The 16,728-nt window shown below is 42.6% G+C and overlaps 1 protein-coding gene across 3 annotated transcripts in view; it reads right to left on the bottom strand.

Moving 5' to 3' along the window:
• Positions 1-16,728, bottom strand: part of SRGAP3 (SLIT-ROBO Rho GTPase activating protein 3) — a 187,295-nt gene that overhangs the window by 65,405 nt on the left and 105,162 nt on the right. For all 3 annotated transcript variants that reach the window (XM_080995652.1, XM_080995650.1, XM_080995651.1), the window contains exons 4-6: positions 16,194-16,256; positions 9,705-9,890; positions 5,593-5,721 (exon numbers count right to left, since the gene is read on the bottom strand). In XM_080995652.1, coding sequence (XP_080851778.1) covers positions 5,593-5,721; positions 9,705-9,890; positions 16,194-16,256 — 378 coding nt within the window. The remainder of the gene's footprint in view (positions 1-5,592; positions 5,722-9,704; positions 9,891-16,193; positions 16,257-16,728) is intronic.

Genomic DNA, 16,728 nt, shown 5'->3' with positions numbered 1-16,728 from the left:
GTCTTTCAGGAAGTCTGGTCCCAAGACATTTAGGGCTTTAAAAATTAAAACTAGCATTTTGAATTGGGCCTGGAAACAGACACAATAAGCAGCCAGAGAAGAATCAGGCTCCCTATAGGCTTCTCTAGAGTCACTATTACACCTATCCAAAACAATTGTGTTAAAAGTGTGCTTTTGATCATGAAGCGCTTTTTCGGCAGGGATGGGGAACCTGCGACCTTAGAAAGGATGTTGCACTCCAGCTACCATTTACCCAGTGCAGATGGTCAATGCCACACACACACACACACACCTTTATTCCCCATGCAATAAAAACTCTTGATGTCCTCCAAAATTGTTTACCAAAAAAATCTGACTGACCCAAAACAGCACCGAGAGCCTTCTGGCAGTTTCCTCACTGCGAAAAGTGAAGTTACAGGGAACCAGGCAGAGGGCCTTCTTGGTAGTGGCTCCCGCCCTGTGAAACACCCTCCCATCAGATGGCAAAGAAATAAGCAACTATCTGACTTTTAGAAGACATCTGAAGGAAGCCCTGTTTAGGGAAGCTTCTAACATTTGATGAATCATTGTATTTTAATATTCTGCTGGAAGCCGCCCAGAGTGGCTGGGGAAACCCAGCCAGATGGGTGGGGTATAAATAATAAATTATTACTATTATTAAAAGGTAGTATAGTTAATGCAGCTGTTCTCCGTATTCAACAATTGCTTACAAGTGGTATTACACACTGCGAAATTAAACTTCCTACTTTAAAATCAAGCTCTGAGTAGCTGGGACAACATGAAAGTGGGTGTAAATAAACACTGCATTAAGATGCACATTCAGCTTTCTCATTTAAGATGCTTACTTAACTGAGCTCCCATTCTACACTGGCAGCCCTGTTATTGATATTTAAGAGGCTCTTTAATCTTTAATCCTAAAAAAGAAGTGTTAATAACTATGAGCCAGCATCATACACAAGTTAATGGGAAGCATCTTTAATAATCCAAAGGTAACCTAATCTTCTGTAGCATTTTTGCATTCTAACATTTGTTCCAAAGGGCCTGAATGTACAATGAAAGTCGAAGTATAAAGTGCTTTCTGCGTAGAAATTAAACTATAATGGCCACATTTGCATGCAACTCTAAGCCAAAGTGTACAGTTTGATTAAAGCACAATCTGCATAGTGGCATGCTGTTGACATCTTCAAAGAATGATAATAGGTTAGTGAGATAAGATGTACTCTTTTTCCAGAAAAAAGGGTAGGCTAACTGGTATGTAATTTCTAGGATCCTCCCTAGATCCCTTAAGGTATTTATTTTTAATGGTGTTTTGTTGGCCATTTTTCAGTGCTCAGGTATGGAGGCTGATATTGGGGATGTTACATATTTTTGTTAGAAGATCAGCAGTTTCACATTTGCGTTCTTTAAGAACTCTGGGGTGGATGCCATCTGGACCTGGTGATTTGTCAGTTTTTATTTTGACAATAATGCCTAGGACTTCACATTGTGTCATCACTACTTAGCTCAGTTCCTTAGACTCCATTCTGGCTAAGGGTTATGTGAAAATGTGCTGTGTATTCAAGTGTATAAACTACCAAAAAAACCCCCCAAAAAACGGAGTTGCTTTAGCCTAGGATGTATCTTGGTAAGACTTAATATCCTAATACAGTATCAAATTCCTTACTTTTATAAATCTCATCTCAAAGTTGCATGATCAGTCGGAGGTCTAGAACCAAGACAAGACTCAGAAACCTGATGTGGCACACTTCTTTGGGGGCATAAAACATTGAATCAATATGGTCAAGTTCTGGGCAAAGAAAATCCCAATTTAGCAATTAACTCACTAGATAGGCATGAGGAGAAAGTAAATCATTTTGTAAAATGGTACTAAGAGGAAGTAAAAACAATATTTCATAAGAAACGACGGGATAGAATTTGTGGCTAACATTGTGTGTACACCCTTTCTCAAACTAGCAGTGGGAACACACCAGATGCAGAGTAAATGGGAGTTTGTACCCAGCCTTAGTCTTGCTTCTCATAATCTAGAGATGTCTAGAATTGAAACAAACTTTCTGCATAGAAAGCATGTGCCCCTCTGCTGACCTATGGTCCTTCCCTTAATTTAGTGAGCAGAGGTTAAAATGAGGACTGCCCAAGTGTAAATAATTCCTGCTTGACTCAGGAAATCCAATATTATTCCTTGTTTATTGGACACTATGGAATTCAAAACTTGATGTTACAAGTCCTGGAAGATGTCTAACTGAGGGAATGAGTCTACTCCATTTATATTGGGATATTCTGAACTCTGCCCTATAAGGCTCTTCTGAAGCACACTATACATGCATGAAAGTCTGTACAAACAAACAGCTCTTCTCTTGGGGAACTTGAAATTAGGACACACGTATACAGCTCATGCATCCTTAATAACACTTTGTTTTCTCAGGCAAGAAGAATATATAATTAGGCAAATTTAGTTGTACTGAATCAAAGATGTTTTGGTTTAAGTCCCCTAAAGGGATTTCCTGGAGTGAGGAATAAAAACCATCTGCTGACTCCAATGGAAGCATCAGAAAGGAAATATACTGGAGGGGAATGACATAAAAACAGCCAGAGCTAAACTGGCATTCAGCAGCTCTCCAGGAAACCAGAGATTCAACTCCATGAAAATAAAAACGTCGTACATCAAAATGTAGGAAACCTGAGGTGCAAATCAATCTCAAAGGCTCTCGGAGGCTCTTTGGGTGGGTGGTTCCCTGTCTAGGAGACAGGTAAGTTACCTGTTCCGGATGGGTTGCACACCCTCTGAAGGAGCAGAACTACAAAGCCCTGAACAACTTAGGTCCAGGGTACCTTAGGGACTGCCTGAATCCTTACATCCCAGCTGGATAAACGAGATCATCGGCAGAAGCATTATTGGTTTTCCCCCAAGTTGGCAAGGCTCATTTGACAGCAACAAGAATCTAAGCCTTTAGTATCATTGGTTTAGTACTACAGAAAACCCTGCCAATAGAGATTCGGCAGACGCTTCTGATTCAACCTTTAAACACCTGCTGAAAACTTTTCTATTCCTCCAGGTTTATACAGGCAATTAAGAATATGTCTTTCTATAACAGTTAGCTGATCTCTGGTGTTAATTTTTCCTATAGTTTTTATTGCATGATTTTATGCATGACTGTTGTAAAACACTCTTATAGTTTTTATGAATAGAGGTGCAGGTGGTGACCATTTTAGCATGTCCAATTGATGCGCAATTGCCGACATGCAGAACATGGACATAATGGGGAGGGGCGCACTTATGCGTGCTCTATTGACGCACACAGGGCCAGGAATGGTACCCCTGTGCGAAATGGTCACCGCCTGTATATATTTTAATAAATAAGTAAATGAATGAATAAAATAAGCTAAGCCTTTTACAGAAGGAGTGGGGTTACAAATTGCGCAAACCATTTTGTTCAATAAACTCTCACACGCTCCATCCAACGTGTCTACCAAAATATCTCAAAATCTTCATAAGACTTCAAAATCCTACAACAGGTTTCTCTTTTAATTCTAGCATGGAACAATAAATATGATTTAGAGGATTAAATAAATTACATTACCTTCCAGATGCACTTACGTGACATTTAAACCAAAACTAAGGCTTCATACACAAACCACTGTTATTTACATGGCCATTACAGCAAACAGAAGTCAATTTATATCCCACTAGCGAGAAGAAATGCCTTACTGCAAGACAGATTTCCCAGCATAAAACTGTAGAAACCTTATTTCTTGCATCATTGGACAGAACAAGTGCATGAATACATATGGTCAGCCTTATCTTGAGCCATTCCCAGTATCCAATGCGCTTACAAGGCTCTTTTGAAGTAGAATGAATAAGTGTAAAGTACATGAAAATCCAGAGATTCCTAGTGTCCAAGCCTATAAAATAAACTAGATTTATCTTATTTTATTCTACACATTGTATGAATTCTTATGCAGATGTCTCTGTAAGGGTCAGCCACCAACATATGAGCCTCTGAGTTGAAATACCTGTTTTTAGGCATAACAGGTGCCATCTCTCTCTCGAGCCTTCCATAAAGGAGTGGGTTTTTTCTGGTGGTATTCAAATCTCAAAACTGGTACACTGCGATATCTTGGCTTCTAAAGCGAGCGTGTGGGGAGAGTGTGCCTTTTCTCTCATGCCCACAGCAGTTGGCCCCTCAGCACTGCCAGCCCTGGAGGTAGTGCTTCCTCCTCATCCTCATCCTGTGGAGGCACAGAGACAGGAAGCTACCAGGCTGCCATTGCACCTGCCACTGCCACCGAGCCAGCTCCAAGCCAGGGGAAGGTAGGCAGCAGGCAAGCTGGGTCCATGGCGGTGGCCGAGCAGCACCAAGAGGACACAGCCTTCCTCAAAGCCCTCGCGGATGGTGCAGAGGTGGAAAGCCACGTCTCACAGCAGGAGCAAGTCCAGCTCTGGGCACTCATCTTGCACCAAGCCCAGGCCGCAGCATGACCCGCCTAGCAGTAGCCACAGCCAGTGGGCCGAGAAGCAGGGGCGGAGGAAGGGGGTGCAGTGGGGGCGGGTCGCCCTGGGTGTCACCACTGAGGGGGCTGGCTGACAAAATGCCAGGCGGTACTCACCGTGGGGCCTGCAGTGCGCCCGAGCCACGCATCTCTCCTGGGAGTGACATGGTGGCTTGGGCGCACACAAGTTCTGCGCTTCCCCAAAGGGTCTGCCCGCCACCTTCCCCTCAGCTGTAGGGCGGCTGAGTGGGAGGAGGCAGGCTGACTCCTCGGAGGCCCCACGGAGTGTCCTGCCCCAGGTCGTCCCACCCCCACAGGCGGCTGGCCCCATCCCTGGGCGCAGGGCACATGTGCCACCCCAGGCGCCCGATCGGCTTGCTCGGCCGCTGCCAAGAAGGGTATGTCATGATGAGTACCGACACCTTTTTTTCTACAAAAAAGGCCCTGCATAAAAGAATCTAATTGATCGTGAATGGCCAGAGAAAAGATTCCCACTTTCTCTTTCAGCTCCCACCCGAGTACCTCTTCTTGTACCTCTTTGGGCTATAGCGTCATTAGTTCTTGCTTCTGCCTGGCTACAGTTATACCTGATCAAATTTCAAATTCCAATTCAAGCCCTTGACTGGTCTTCTCCCTACAGAATTATTCCAACACACTTCATCTTGTATTCAGAGAAATAAATAGCATCTACTGCTGAGATCCCTACGTTCTGCACTCATTGCATGTCCAGTTCTAACACACCAGTGGTTCAAAAACCCAGCTGCCAGGTGATATGGTATGATAAACACAGTGAGAGTCTCTACATCCACTCACATGTCCTACAGAAGATCATAGTCCTGGGATGTATAAATATCCTGAGCTAGACATAAGTAATTACTCAAAAATGTTGATTTGAACGTTGCAGCGCTGTATCTTGGTTCTGTGAGTAATGGGTAGCGAACAATGTAAAATCAACAATGCAACACCGCAGAAGCAAGGCAATTCTACAGCACTGACATGCTCAGAGACACAAACAGGGTGTCTGGTGCAGCTGCCAGCTTGGGAAGAGAGCTGAGTATCTGCCCATTAACAAAAGAAAGAGAGAGAAATAACTCACAAACTCACATCAATCAGGTCTGAGACGTCATGGATGTAGTATTTACTGACTGCTGCATTTGTTGCTGCCAGGTTCAGCAGATAATCGTTCCTAGCTTTAGTGCACTTCAGCTTATTTTCTGAGTATTTTGCTTGCCTCTGAAAAACATCAAAATGGTACACACATTTTTAAAAAGGTGAACAGGCCATCCCAATTCTTGCATTTGCATACCAAATTTTAAGCTCTTATAACATAAAAGCAGCTCTGATGACTAAAGGCTCCTCTAGTCCAACATCCTGTTTTTCACAAGCAGGACATAAGCATGGTAGCACTCTCCCACTTATGTTTCCCAGCAACTGATGATCAGAGGCATGCCACCTCCACTGGTGAAGGTAGTATCTAGCCATCATGGCTAGTAACCACTGATGGTCTTATTCCTCCATGAAATCTGTGATAAGGAGCACTGCACAGCATTGCTGTGTTTATGTAAAAAAAAAAAAAAAACCCACAAAAAACTTATTAGGGAAAAATGCAGCAGGTTTATCCAGCTGCAGCAATTTCTTCCAGATATACCCAGCACAGCAAGTGCATTCTATTTCAGTGAACACCCTACATCCACCAGGAACAGCTTGCACACTTGGAGAACGGTTTCGCATCAATCACATCAGTTACTGGGGAGGATAAAGTATTTCACATTCATATGGTAACCTAGTCAATGATGTCAGACTTTTTAATGAAGAAGTACGATGCAGATCTAATATTCACTGCTACCCCACTATATATATTGCTTTCCCTGCATCCTTGCTGAAGATTAATTCAGGCATTCCAAGTGCAGCCCTCTGTGCAAGATGACCTCATGGAGAGTGAATTTGCTCCATCAAATCTTCAAATCACACCCTGTGATGAGTGAAAGAAGTTGCACTTGAAGAGCAGTCTACATGCGTTGAAGCTAAGCAGGTTTGGATCAAGTCAGTGCCTTGGAACCATTTCTATACTTCCTTGAGTTTCATGATGGAAAAAAGATAAGAGATAAATGTCATAAATAATGAACTTTGCTGAACAGCCAGATGTAACATATAAAGAGCTCTAAAGACTCTTTAGGGCTAGGGTTGTGCAGTATACATGTACATTAATTTCCTTCACGGAAGCTAAGAAATGGTAAATCTGCAGGGAGCAGCAAATTTAAGATATACAAGGTCTCGGAATGCAGGAGCTGGCAGACAGTGTCATACAGACTCGAAGCCCTTATTGAATAAGAACATCAAGTTAAGGTAGAACCACTCTGCAGAAACCATTATAAGTGCTTACAACTTGTTGAAGAAGTAAGTCAGATAGGAAACATGTGATCCTAATGGCCTCAGTTTGCAAACAGCATGTTACGTGGTATAAAGTATCAAGTGCTAGGGATCGTGGTTTGTTTCACTCAGACAAACAAGCCTTGCCTTAACATTGTGGTTTGTTTGGAGTAAGGCAAACCATGATTTCTGGTCTGGACACAACACTAAAGCAAGTATAGTGAACTTTTCTCTTTATGCCCCCCAACTACTAACACTTGTGTGCAAGTGTAGACATAGACAAAATAGGAGTAAGTGGCTGAGGGTGTAAAGAGATAATGCTGCTAAAGCCTCTGTTGCTGCTCACAAAGGAGAAGAGGGAATTAAAGGATCGTTTTCTGTTTCACAGGTGTTGTCAAGTGACGTGGCAGAATTCCAAGGTGACCCTGCACCACTTCAGAATGCCGGTGGATGCCAATTTTTTTTTTTAAAAAAACTTCCCCCATGTTTAAAAAAAAGCACATCTAATAGGATTATTACAGCAATCTGCTCTCTGCTGTGCTAGTTTACGTGTTTCTGTTTTACTAACATTCCCCTATACAGATCAGATAAGGACTGTGCTGAGAACCAGTCAAAATTTTCTGGCACCGGTCACCTGTCCTGTGTGCAGGGTGCAAAAAACAGATGTGAGAGAATTATTTGTATGATCTGTATAGAAATATGGCCTTTCACCATCCCTATAGACTCTTTAGGGCTAGGGTTCTATAGTATATACTAATTTAATTTTAAAAAGGAGGATGTCACGTATATCCTCAAGACTCCGTGTGCATACAACCGGCCCAATTTTCTAACCATAGGGAAGGTCCCTCCAAGAGGAGAAGCAGCAACAAATATATCTGTGCATTTGCCAGTAGAAGGAAAGCAAAGGGTGAAGGAAGGCAGTCCAATTAAAAACCACATAATCCTTTAAACCGACATCTCTGAAAGCATCTGTTATAAATCTATTACAAATCTGAGCTTCTTCAAATCAGCAGTCAAGTGCGTTCTATGGTATTTATTGTTCATTGGCACCAGAGTCAATTTAGGAGCAGAATGAATTAGCAGGTATAATTTAACACAACAGTTGGAGTGCTACCCTCTGGCTCTCCCTTCCCTTCCAAACCTGATTGCCTTGAGATTCAACCAGCCTCAGCCACTCCCACATAGCACTTTTCAGAGCTATTTTCTCATTTAAAAACTCTCAGTTTCACTTCCTGTTTGTACATAGATTCTCCTCAGGCCCATTTTTAATTCAGTCATCAGATTCAGGTTCACTGCCCAGACAAGAAATACTGGATTAAAGGGCAGGCTACTATTATGCATAATACTCTGCTGTAGATACACAGCTCTAGCTCTGGTCATTATAGTAAACTGTCCTTTGCATCTGCAGGGCCCAAACATGGGGAAACAGGATGGATACAATTTTCCAGAGGCTTGGAGATCCAAGGGCAGCCCAGCCTGGACTGAAAACCCATTATCATTAGATAAATAGTGAGGCTAAATTGTAGATTAATTTATTTAGCAAGCCCACCCAACACCGCATGTGGATGATATGCAGATATGTAATTTCATTTCCCTCTATTTCCAGAGTTTGAAGCATGGTTGCAAACTCTGTTTACAATGAACCATGGCTGCCTCTGAAAGGTGAAGGGAGACACAATCTGCGTATGAGGGGCACAGTACACAAGCCTGTGGCACATTTCTGATTTCCTAATTTCCATAGTTAGGACATCAGGAACGGTACCCTTAGAACTAAGGTTAATTCAGCTGTACAGTCAGAAATAATTCTGGTTATTTTCAGAGTGTTACTTTTGTTGCACTTCCCACATTTGTCTAACGAGCATATTACTGTGAATGGGTGCTGATCCCTGACTGCTTAATATTCCACTTATGACTGTAGCAATAGGAACTATCCTGCAAAAACAGTGTAACGTTCCACAGAGCACTAAACACACGCATGAGCTGACTGCCACTTAGTACCGCATGCCCCCTCCATCTATTCAGATAAGCATTACTGTAGCAGACTAGATTTCCTGCTAAGTTCCTTTGCTCTGCAGTCAACCAAGCCTCTTGGAGCCAGAACACGACTGTCTCTGTTGGATCTGGGAGACACTGCCTGAGCAGCTATTGCAGGACCTGCCCGTTTTGTACTGGATGTCTGGGTCACTTTTGTTTTGTTTGCTTTCTGAGCCATCACTCTGGAGGCCTTCCCTCCCTCCAGCTGCCCTTTTCAACTCTCCTAGTATTGGGCAATTTAATGGTTGAAGACATTAAACCCTGCTGATGTAACACACCCCTCTCCTTGGAAGTGCTCCACAATGTGCCCCCAGGCTCTGCTTCTTGCGGGAAACTGCCTGCTTGTCTGCCTAAGATAGGCTTCCTCAACCTCGGCACTCCAGATGTTTTTGGCCTACAACTCCCATGATCCCTAGCTAGCAGGACCAGTGATCAGGGATGATGGGAATTGTAGTCCCAAAACATCTGGAGGGCCATGGTTGAGGAAGCCTGGCTAAGAGCTCTAGCTACCTGCTGTATTGGGGGCATTTCTCCACAACTAACAGGCAGTAAAGAGAAAAGGTTTTCTGCACGCCCATCCCAAGCAGTTCCGTCAGTGAAATTGCATGCAAACATTATCGCAAACAGGAGGCATTCCAAGCAGTTCAAATTCATACTTCAGTAGCAGAAGCGGCCAAGGATCACCAGCCATAAACCCTGGACTTGGGAAGCACTCTCAGTAGATGTGTGCTCATCAGTTGACGTGACACTGGCGACTGCATGGTTGGCATTGGCATCCTTCTGTCCAGCCACATGGAGAACCCTTCACTCACCTTTTCCTTCATCTTCTCAATCTTCTTGACAGAGCTGCGGCGCTGGGGCCTATCTTCATGCCGCAACAGGTTCACGCTGATGTCCCCTGCTTTGTTGAACTGTTTCTCTTCTTGCTTCTCGGCTTCCTTCAGTTTGCTTTCGGCACTGATGCTTTCAGCGTGGTACATATGGTATGTTTTCATCACCTGAAAGGTGAGGAAGTTCAGCGAGTCAGCTTATAACAAAAACAATGAATTCAGTGGTTGCAAAGGTTGGTACCTTTAAAGCACACCCAAAGCACTTTTCCCTGCATCAAAAAAACTGGAGCACTTTAGTTTGTTAAGGGTTGCTGGGAATTGTAACTCTGTGAGCACTAAACTAGTGTCCAGAATTCTTTGGAAAAAATGAATGTGCTTCAAAGGCACAGAATGTGTACGTAGCTCAAAACTTCCCCAGCTAATCATTCATTTCTCTTCTAATAGGCAACTTATTTTACATTGTGTTTCATCCTCATAACAACTCTATGGTGCACCACCAGGATTCTCATTTGACCGGAGGGATTATGAGGCAGAGAGACTGTGACTTGTCAAAGGCCATACAATCACTTCATACATTACATCAAATAGATTTTAAGCCAGAATGTGATGAACATGTGTTTACAGATATGTATCTTATAGACTAGTTAGAGCACTGTGGGTGGCTGCAGCTCTTAGGTGTCAAATTCAGGTTTGCTTCAGCCTAGGGTGTGCAATCGCTCAAGGCTATGGAAGAAGAGGAATTCTGAACCCATCTACTCCAGACCATAACCATACATGAAGGCAACAGAGGACGAAAAAGGGATTTCATGCTAGAAAGCTGAAAATTGTAGTGGGGGTGGTGTTGAGAGGTATCTGGATCCATCTACTTTTAGAGAACCCTTTCACTTATTCTGCATTAGGTGACAATAATACAGATTGTCTGCAAGGTACTTTATAGAATCTTGTTCATCCCCCCAAAAAAATCCTACCAGAAAGGCTATATCATATTGGATTGGATAAGATCAAAGAATCTAAAATTTAATCCAGACAAGATGGAACTGGGTGTTTTGCTGATTTGGAGCAGGTATACAGTCAACTTTGGACAGGCTTGGAAGATTCAGAACTGACAAAAATAAATTCTTCACACAGTGCACAGTTAATCTATGGAATTTGCTTCCATAGTTGGGAGTGATAGCTATCAACTTAGATGGCTTTAAAAGGTTAGAAAAATTCATGAAGGATAAGGCAATCAATGGCTACTAGTTATGCTGTCTGTGTTCTATCTCCACTGTCAGAGGTAGAATACCTCTGAATACCAACTGGATAAGGGGTAAGTATTGTTGCCCTCAGGTCATTTCTGCTGGTTTTCCATAGGAATCTGACTGGCCACTGTGAGAACAGGACTCTGAATTAGATGGGCCATTGCGCTGATTCAACATGCTCGTCTACTATTCTTATGGCTTGTGCTCTGCTGTAAAATGTCAGGCTCACAGTTTGGCGGGTGAGAGAAAACTCAGGGTGGGATTCATCTCAAGAATCCTGTCAGAGGAAGCCCTGTTGCTTGTGCAACAGAGATTTCCCCACTTCTCCATGTCCCCTGAAATTGCCTCTGAGGGGATCAAGAGAACCCCCTGGAACAGCATGCAGGGAGAAAAGGGGGTCGTCCCCTTTGGAAAACTGAAATGCTTGCACTAATGGAATGCTCAACTGAGTACAATGTTGCGTTCCTCTGTTGGAGTGCCAGCGAAAGTTTTTTTTGCGTGTTCAGACCCAGAAACCTCCCCCCGAAATAAATTCACACTTGACTCAAAATTTTGGTTGTGTTTTTGGCAGAATTTAGGCCACAACTTTATTGATTACAGAAAGTGACTGGTTGCATAGGCTCTGGTTTGACTAGTTCCCTGCCATGCAGGTAGTGCTGACCCAGAGTTCCAGCATAGGTCAGCCAAAGGTGAACTCCTGGATAAGCAGAAAGCCGGGACTGGGCTAACTCTGCCACCCAAATGTCCCCCTGGACTCAGGCACGGGCACAATCCCCTCTCAGGGGACCAAACCACTGACTCCTTGGATTCCTTTAATGGAATACCAACACATAGGGATGGCGAGAGTGTTTCCCCATCCCTATCACCTGAACAAGAGCCTATCCGCAACCTTACAAGTTGTGAAGATTTGCTACGTAGCAGGTGAAACCCAAATGGCAACAGCCAATCAGCCAAGTGGGGGAAAATCCCAACGACAGACAACACACGATGGCACAGAAAGGTCAAGCGAATAGCCCTAAAAGTAGGGAGAGGTGGGCAGGTGTTCCGAATGCACGCACCAAAAGAGGAAGCTCTGGGTCATGGGCATGGGCATAAATAGGTCCCTCGAACCGTTTGGACTGCGTCCCATTGGCCAGATTGTACCCAGCTTTGAGGGACCTACCAATTGGGTGTTGTGGCTGACCAATCGTACCCACCCACAACACAGGGTGTCGGTTTTCCAGGTCTCACCATAATACGTGCCCTCTTTAAGGGAGGACGCAATTTCCTGAAAAAGTAAGATCTAATCCAAGTCATTCAGGTCCTAGTCATATCCAGATTAAATTACTGTAACACACTCTACATGGGGTTGCCCTGTAAGACAAGACACTTCCGTTGGTAAAAAAAAAGAAAAGAAAGTGTTAACTGGGACTTGCAGGTTGGATCACAAAACTCTAATGTTATGTCATGTTCACTGGCTCCCCGGCAGGCTCAATTCAAAGTGCTAGTTTTAACTTTTAAAAGCATCTAAGTGATGGTTCCTCATTTATGGAATACTCTCCTCAGGGAGGCATACCTGGCGCCATCACTATCTGTATTTAGGTGACAGGTGTGCCTTTGGATCTTAAATTTCTGCTTATCTTTTAGTGGGGTAGGTTTCTGTTAATAGAGAGAGAGAGAGAGAGAGAGAGAGAGAGAGAGAGAGAGAGAGAATGAATGTATTATAGGTTATTTTTAATGTTTATTTTTGTAAGTCACTTTGAGTTCTGTTTTTTAAAAAAACAGCTAATAAATAGGAGGAGGTGGTGGTGGTGAAAGAAAGAAGTCCTGACCAGATACAGTACCTAAAGAACTGTCTTCTCCCTTCCAAACCTACAAGAGAAAAATGGCAGATTCTAAGCTTCTGATCTGTGTCTCCAATCTGTCAAAATTATGGTGGGCAGGTATAAGACACAGGGCCTCACTGAAGACTAAAAACAACCTCCCAAAACAGAAGGTCTGTCTGCTTCCATCCCTAGCTACCATTCAGCTCTTCTTGCAGGTTTTTTTTTGGGGGGGGGTGATGCTTCTTAATAATCTGCTGGGGCTATTTTTTAAAAGTCTTTTTAAATAGTCTTCCATATAGTTTCTTTCTAAGCTGCTACGGCTGTTTTTCAGGATTACAGAGGCACATATTTGCCTAGAGCACACCTTGTTATGTAACTGTCCCTTCAAATGTCAGATAGAATCCAATCAGAGTCCTAAAGGACTTGGGCTGAATGTGACTTAGCTGGCATTTGCTGTCTGCTATGACATTTCTTTTTTTGCTTTAGAGTTAGTCACTAGATCCTGTTACTGCATTGATTAGCAAAGTATGCATATAGATATATATATATATATATATATATATATATATATATATATATATATAAAATCTGTGTCACACACACACAGAAGCATAGATATAAAAAAGCTCATTGCTTATTCTTACAAGGCATAGCAATAAAGTGTGTCACTTTTTGCATCATTAATTTGCATTAACCAAAGTATTCTGCAATAAATAAAACTAATATCTATTTATTGCACAGTACTCTAGGCAATGCATAGTAATAAAACTATTTCTAAATATTCTGGATGTTGCATAAAAATAAATTGGTTTTATGGCCCTATTAACATGCATTCCACACTGTCCTCCTCTTCCACCAGTCTTTGCATATGATATCAGGGAAACATTTTTTTTCACACAGTTACACAATGTGGAGAGGCACAGCCTATCAGACATTCCCAGTGCCATGTATCCATATTGCTCAACCATGCTTAGGAGCACAGACATTATTATGATCACGTACAATAAGGGAACATTAAAAGCATATCATATGAAGCTGCCTTATATCCAAATTGGTTCCTGCCTTAGTTCTAGTCCAGGGTGGGGAACATTTGGCCTTCCAGATGCTGCTTAACAACAACATCCATCAGCCCCAGCAAGCATGGTCAATGGTCTGGGCTGTTGGGAGTAAACCACTAGCTCTCCAGCAGTACCTGCTCTAGACAGTAAAGGAAGAGCTGTTGTCCAGCAGCAGAGCATCTGCTTTGCCTGGCAAATGTCCCAGGTTCAATCCCTGGATCTTGGTATTTCCTGGGAGAGATCCCTGTCAGAAAACCTGGACAGCCTCTGCTATATAGGCAATCCAGTGGTACCTCGGGTTAAGTACTTAATTCGTTCTGGAGGTCCGCACTTAACCTGAAACTGTTCTTCACCTGAAGCACCACTTTAGTTAATGGGGCCTCCTGCTGCAGCTGCTGCGCCGCCAGAGCACGGTTTCTGTTCTCATCCTGAAGCAAAGTTCTTAACCTGAAGCACTATTTCTGGGTTAGCGGAGTCTGTAACCTGAAGTGTATGTAACCCGAGGTACCACTGTACTGCGCTAGATGGATGAGTGATCTGATTTTGCATAAGACATCATCCTATGTACAGTGTGGCCTCAAAGACATCGTGAGACAGTATCAACCCATGATGCTACTTCACTCGCTTTGTTTTTGTCTTTTACACAGAGTAGCAAACTCTCCATGGACACTCTAGGGCACAGACAGCCAAAGTGCTGCCCTCCAGATGTTGCTGCCTTCCCATCCACCCAGTCACTGTGGCTAATTGTGAAGGAAGATGACATCTGTGCTCCAACAGCATCTGGAGCACACCATTCAGACTACCACTGTTCTTTTTCAACCTTCCTGTCAACCAAGGATCTTAAGCTCTGCCACACTGGTCCCCAAAGGAATACACAAAAGAGCTTATTTTTCAAATGACCTGGCAACCGTATCCACATTCCTAGCTTACCTCTTTCTTGGCATAAAAAATGTTTTGTTGTAGAGAAAAATAAAAGCTGGAATTCAATAAATGGTTCTCTGTTAACCTGGAGTGAGGGCTTGAGCAGAGGGCTCTGTCTTGGGTCCTGTACTTTTCAACATCTTTGTAAATGATTAGAATGGAGGAGAAGTAATGCTTATCAAACTTGCATATGACACGAAGCTGGGCAGGGTAGCTAACACCTTGACAGCGTCAAGGTTCAAAATCATCTTGACGGGTTGAAATGCTGGGCCAAAACACCATGACAAACTCCAATGAAAATAAAGATAAAGTCCCACATTTAGGTACGAATGATCAGAGGCACAAATATGAGACTGAGGTGGGAGAGGGAGATAGAATACCTGGTTTGGCAGCATGACACGTGAAGAGCATCTAGCTGATTTAGTTGATCAAAAGCTAAATAGAATGAGGCTCTTAAAAAAAAACCAACCTAATTCAATCTTAGCTGCATTAACAAAAGCACAGCATCCAGATCATGAAAGGTAACTGTTCCATTCTGTTCTGCACTGGTCAGACCACATCTGGAGTACTATGTCCAGTTCTGGGACTCAGAATACCTCTCTGAATATTATATATTATGAGATTTGAGCACGGCATAGTTAGTAGAAAAACTAAGTTTATATATTAAACTAAATATCCCACATACCAATGTGAATTTAAACAGAAAGGGGGGAGTTTCCCCCCAGCTTTAATTATGAGAAAGTCCTTTGACTGTGCATAGTCTGGAATGTATGGTCTGTTTCAAAACTAACCAAAAACATGACCTCTTGATTGAGTTCCAAATGCCATGCCAAAATATCATCACCTTAAGCCATTTCTGTAATTTCTAGTATTAAATATATAGAGAGAGAATTGAAGCAAAGGCATTTGCAGAGGCAGGGGGATTGCCAGTTTACTGGTGTCATACATGCCTCTTTCAAATCACATCACAAACCATCTCAGAAACTTGCAATATCTTATATTACAAAACTGCTTAATGTACTTGTCACTAAACCCTCACGACCATCTTCTTCCTTCATCTTGCCCCACCTCACCAGATGCCTTTACTACTGTCCCATTTTCAGTTAAGCATGCCTAAGCTGCAGTGCCTTTTGTTTATCTTGTGGTGATGGAGTAATAAACATTCCACTGGTATACTACCTGCCACTACAATGAGATGTTTGCCACCAGCAACATGTATATTTCTCAACAGATATACAACTACACCTCTCAATTCTAGCACTCCCACCATAACCAGTATTTACAGTCACTTTTCATCTCTCTCTAGCTCCAGGGAAGTAGGAAGTAAATTCTGGGGTGATTTATTGGAGGAGGAGGAAAGTAAAAGAAGACCCTAGTAATGTCAGATTTTGGACTAGAGTCTGACAAAAAAAATCATTTTAGAAGTGCAAGAGTCATGTTACTCACAGTGTAGAGTTCATTGGTCACCTTCAGGAGTTCTTCGTGCATCTGAAGTCCAATTTCCTTACTCTGGAACACAAAACAAAAACGTTAAGTTGAAAAAAGGTAAGTCTGTTGCAAAGGAAAGAACTAAATGAACATGCAGGGTGGACTTTTAAAATGTTATCAGAGCTTGTTTGACACTGCATCCAAGTTATTGTTACATTTCGCCCTATAAAGCGTTTGAACTGCATTGTATAGTGCTGTAGGTGAACTTGCCCACTGCAAAAAGTCTGTACGAGAGGCACTTCTATGTTCTTAGCACACTGCCAGGAAAAAAAATGTTAATAGAGCTACAATTAGTAGAATCAGATATGGGCATCTCAGCAGTCAGAACAATAAAGCACTACATGGCTGGGGAAGAAAAATGGAAGATAGACCTTTTGACAAGGAATAGAGGGGGGAAATGGTCATTTAAGTTGTTATATTTTTCCAAATTTATTTTTTTAATTTGTCTACAAAAGAATATTGCTAATCCACTGCAGATGTAGTTCCACATTTA

The sequence above is a fragment of the Podarcis pityusensis genome (assembly GCF_964106645.2).
Source record: "Podarcis pityusensis genome assembly, chromosome: 2".
NCBI classification, from domain to species: Eukaryota; Metazoa; Chordata; class Lepidosauria; order Squamata; family Lacertidae; genus Podarcis; species Podarcis pityusensis.
The sequence above is the reverse complement of the archived record's forward strand: the minus strand, read 5'-3'. Positions and strand labels throughout refer to the sequence as shown.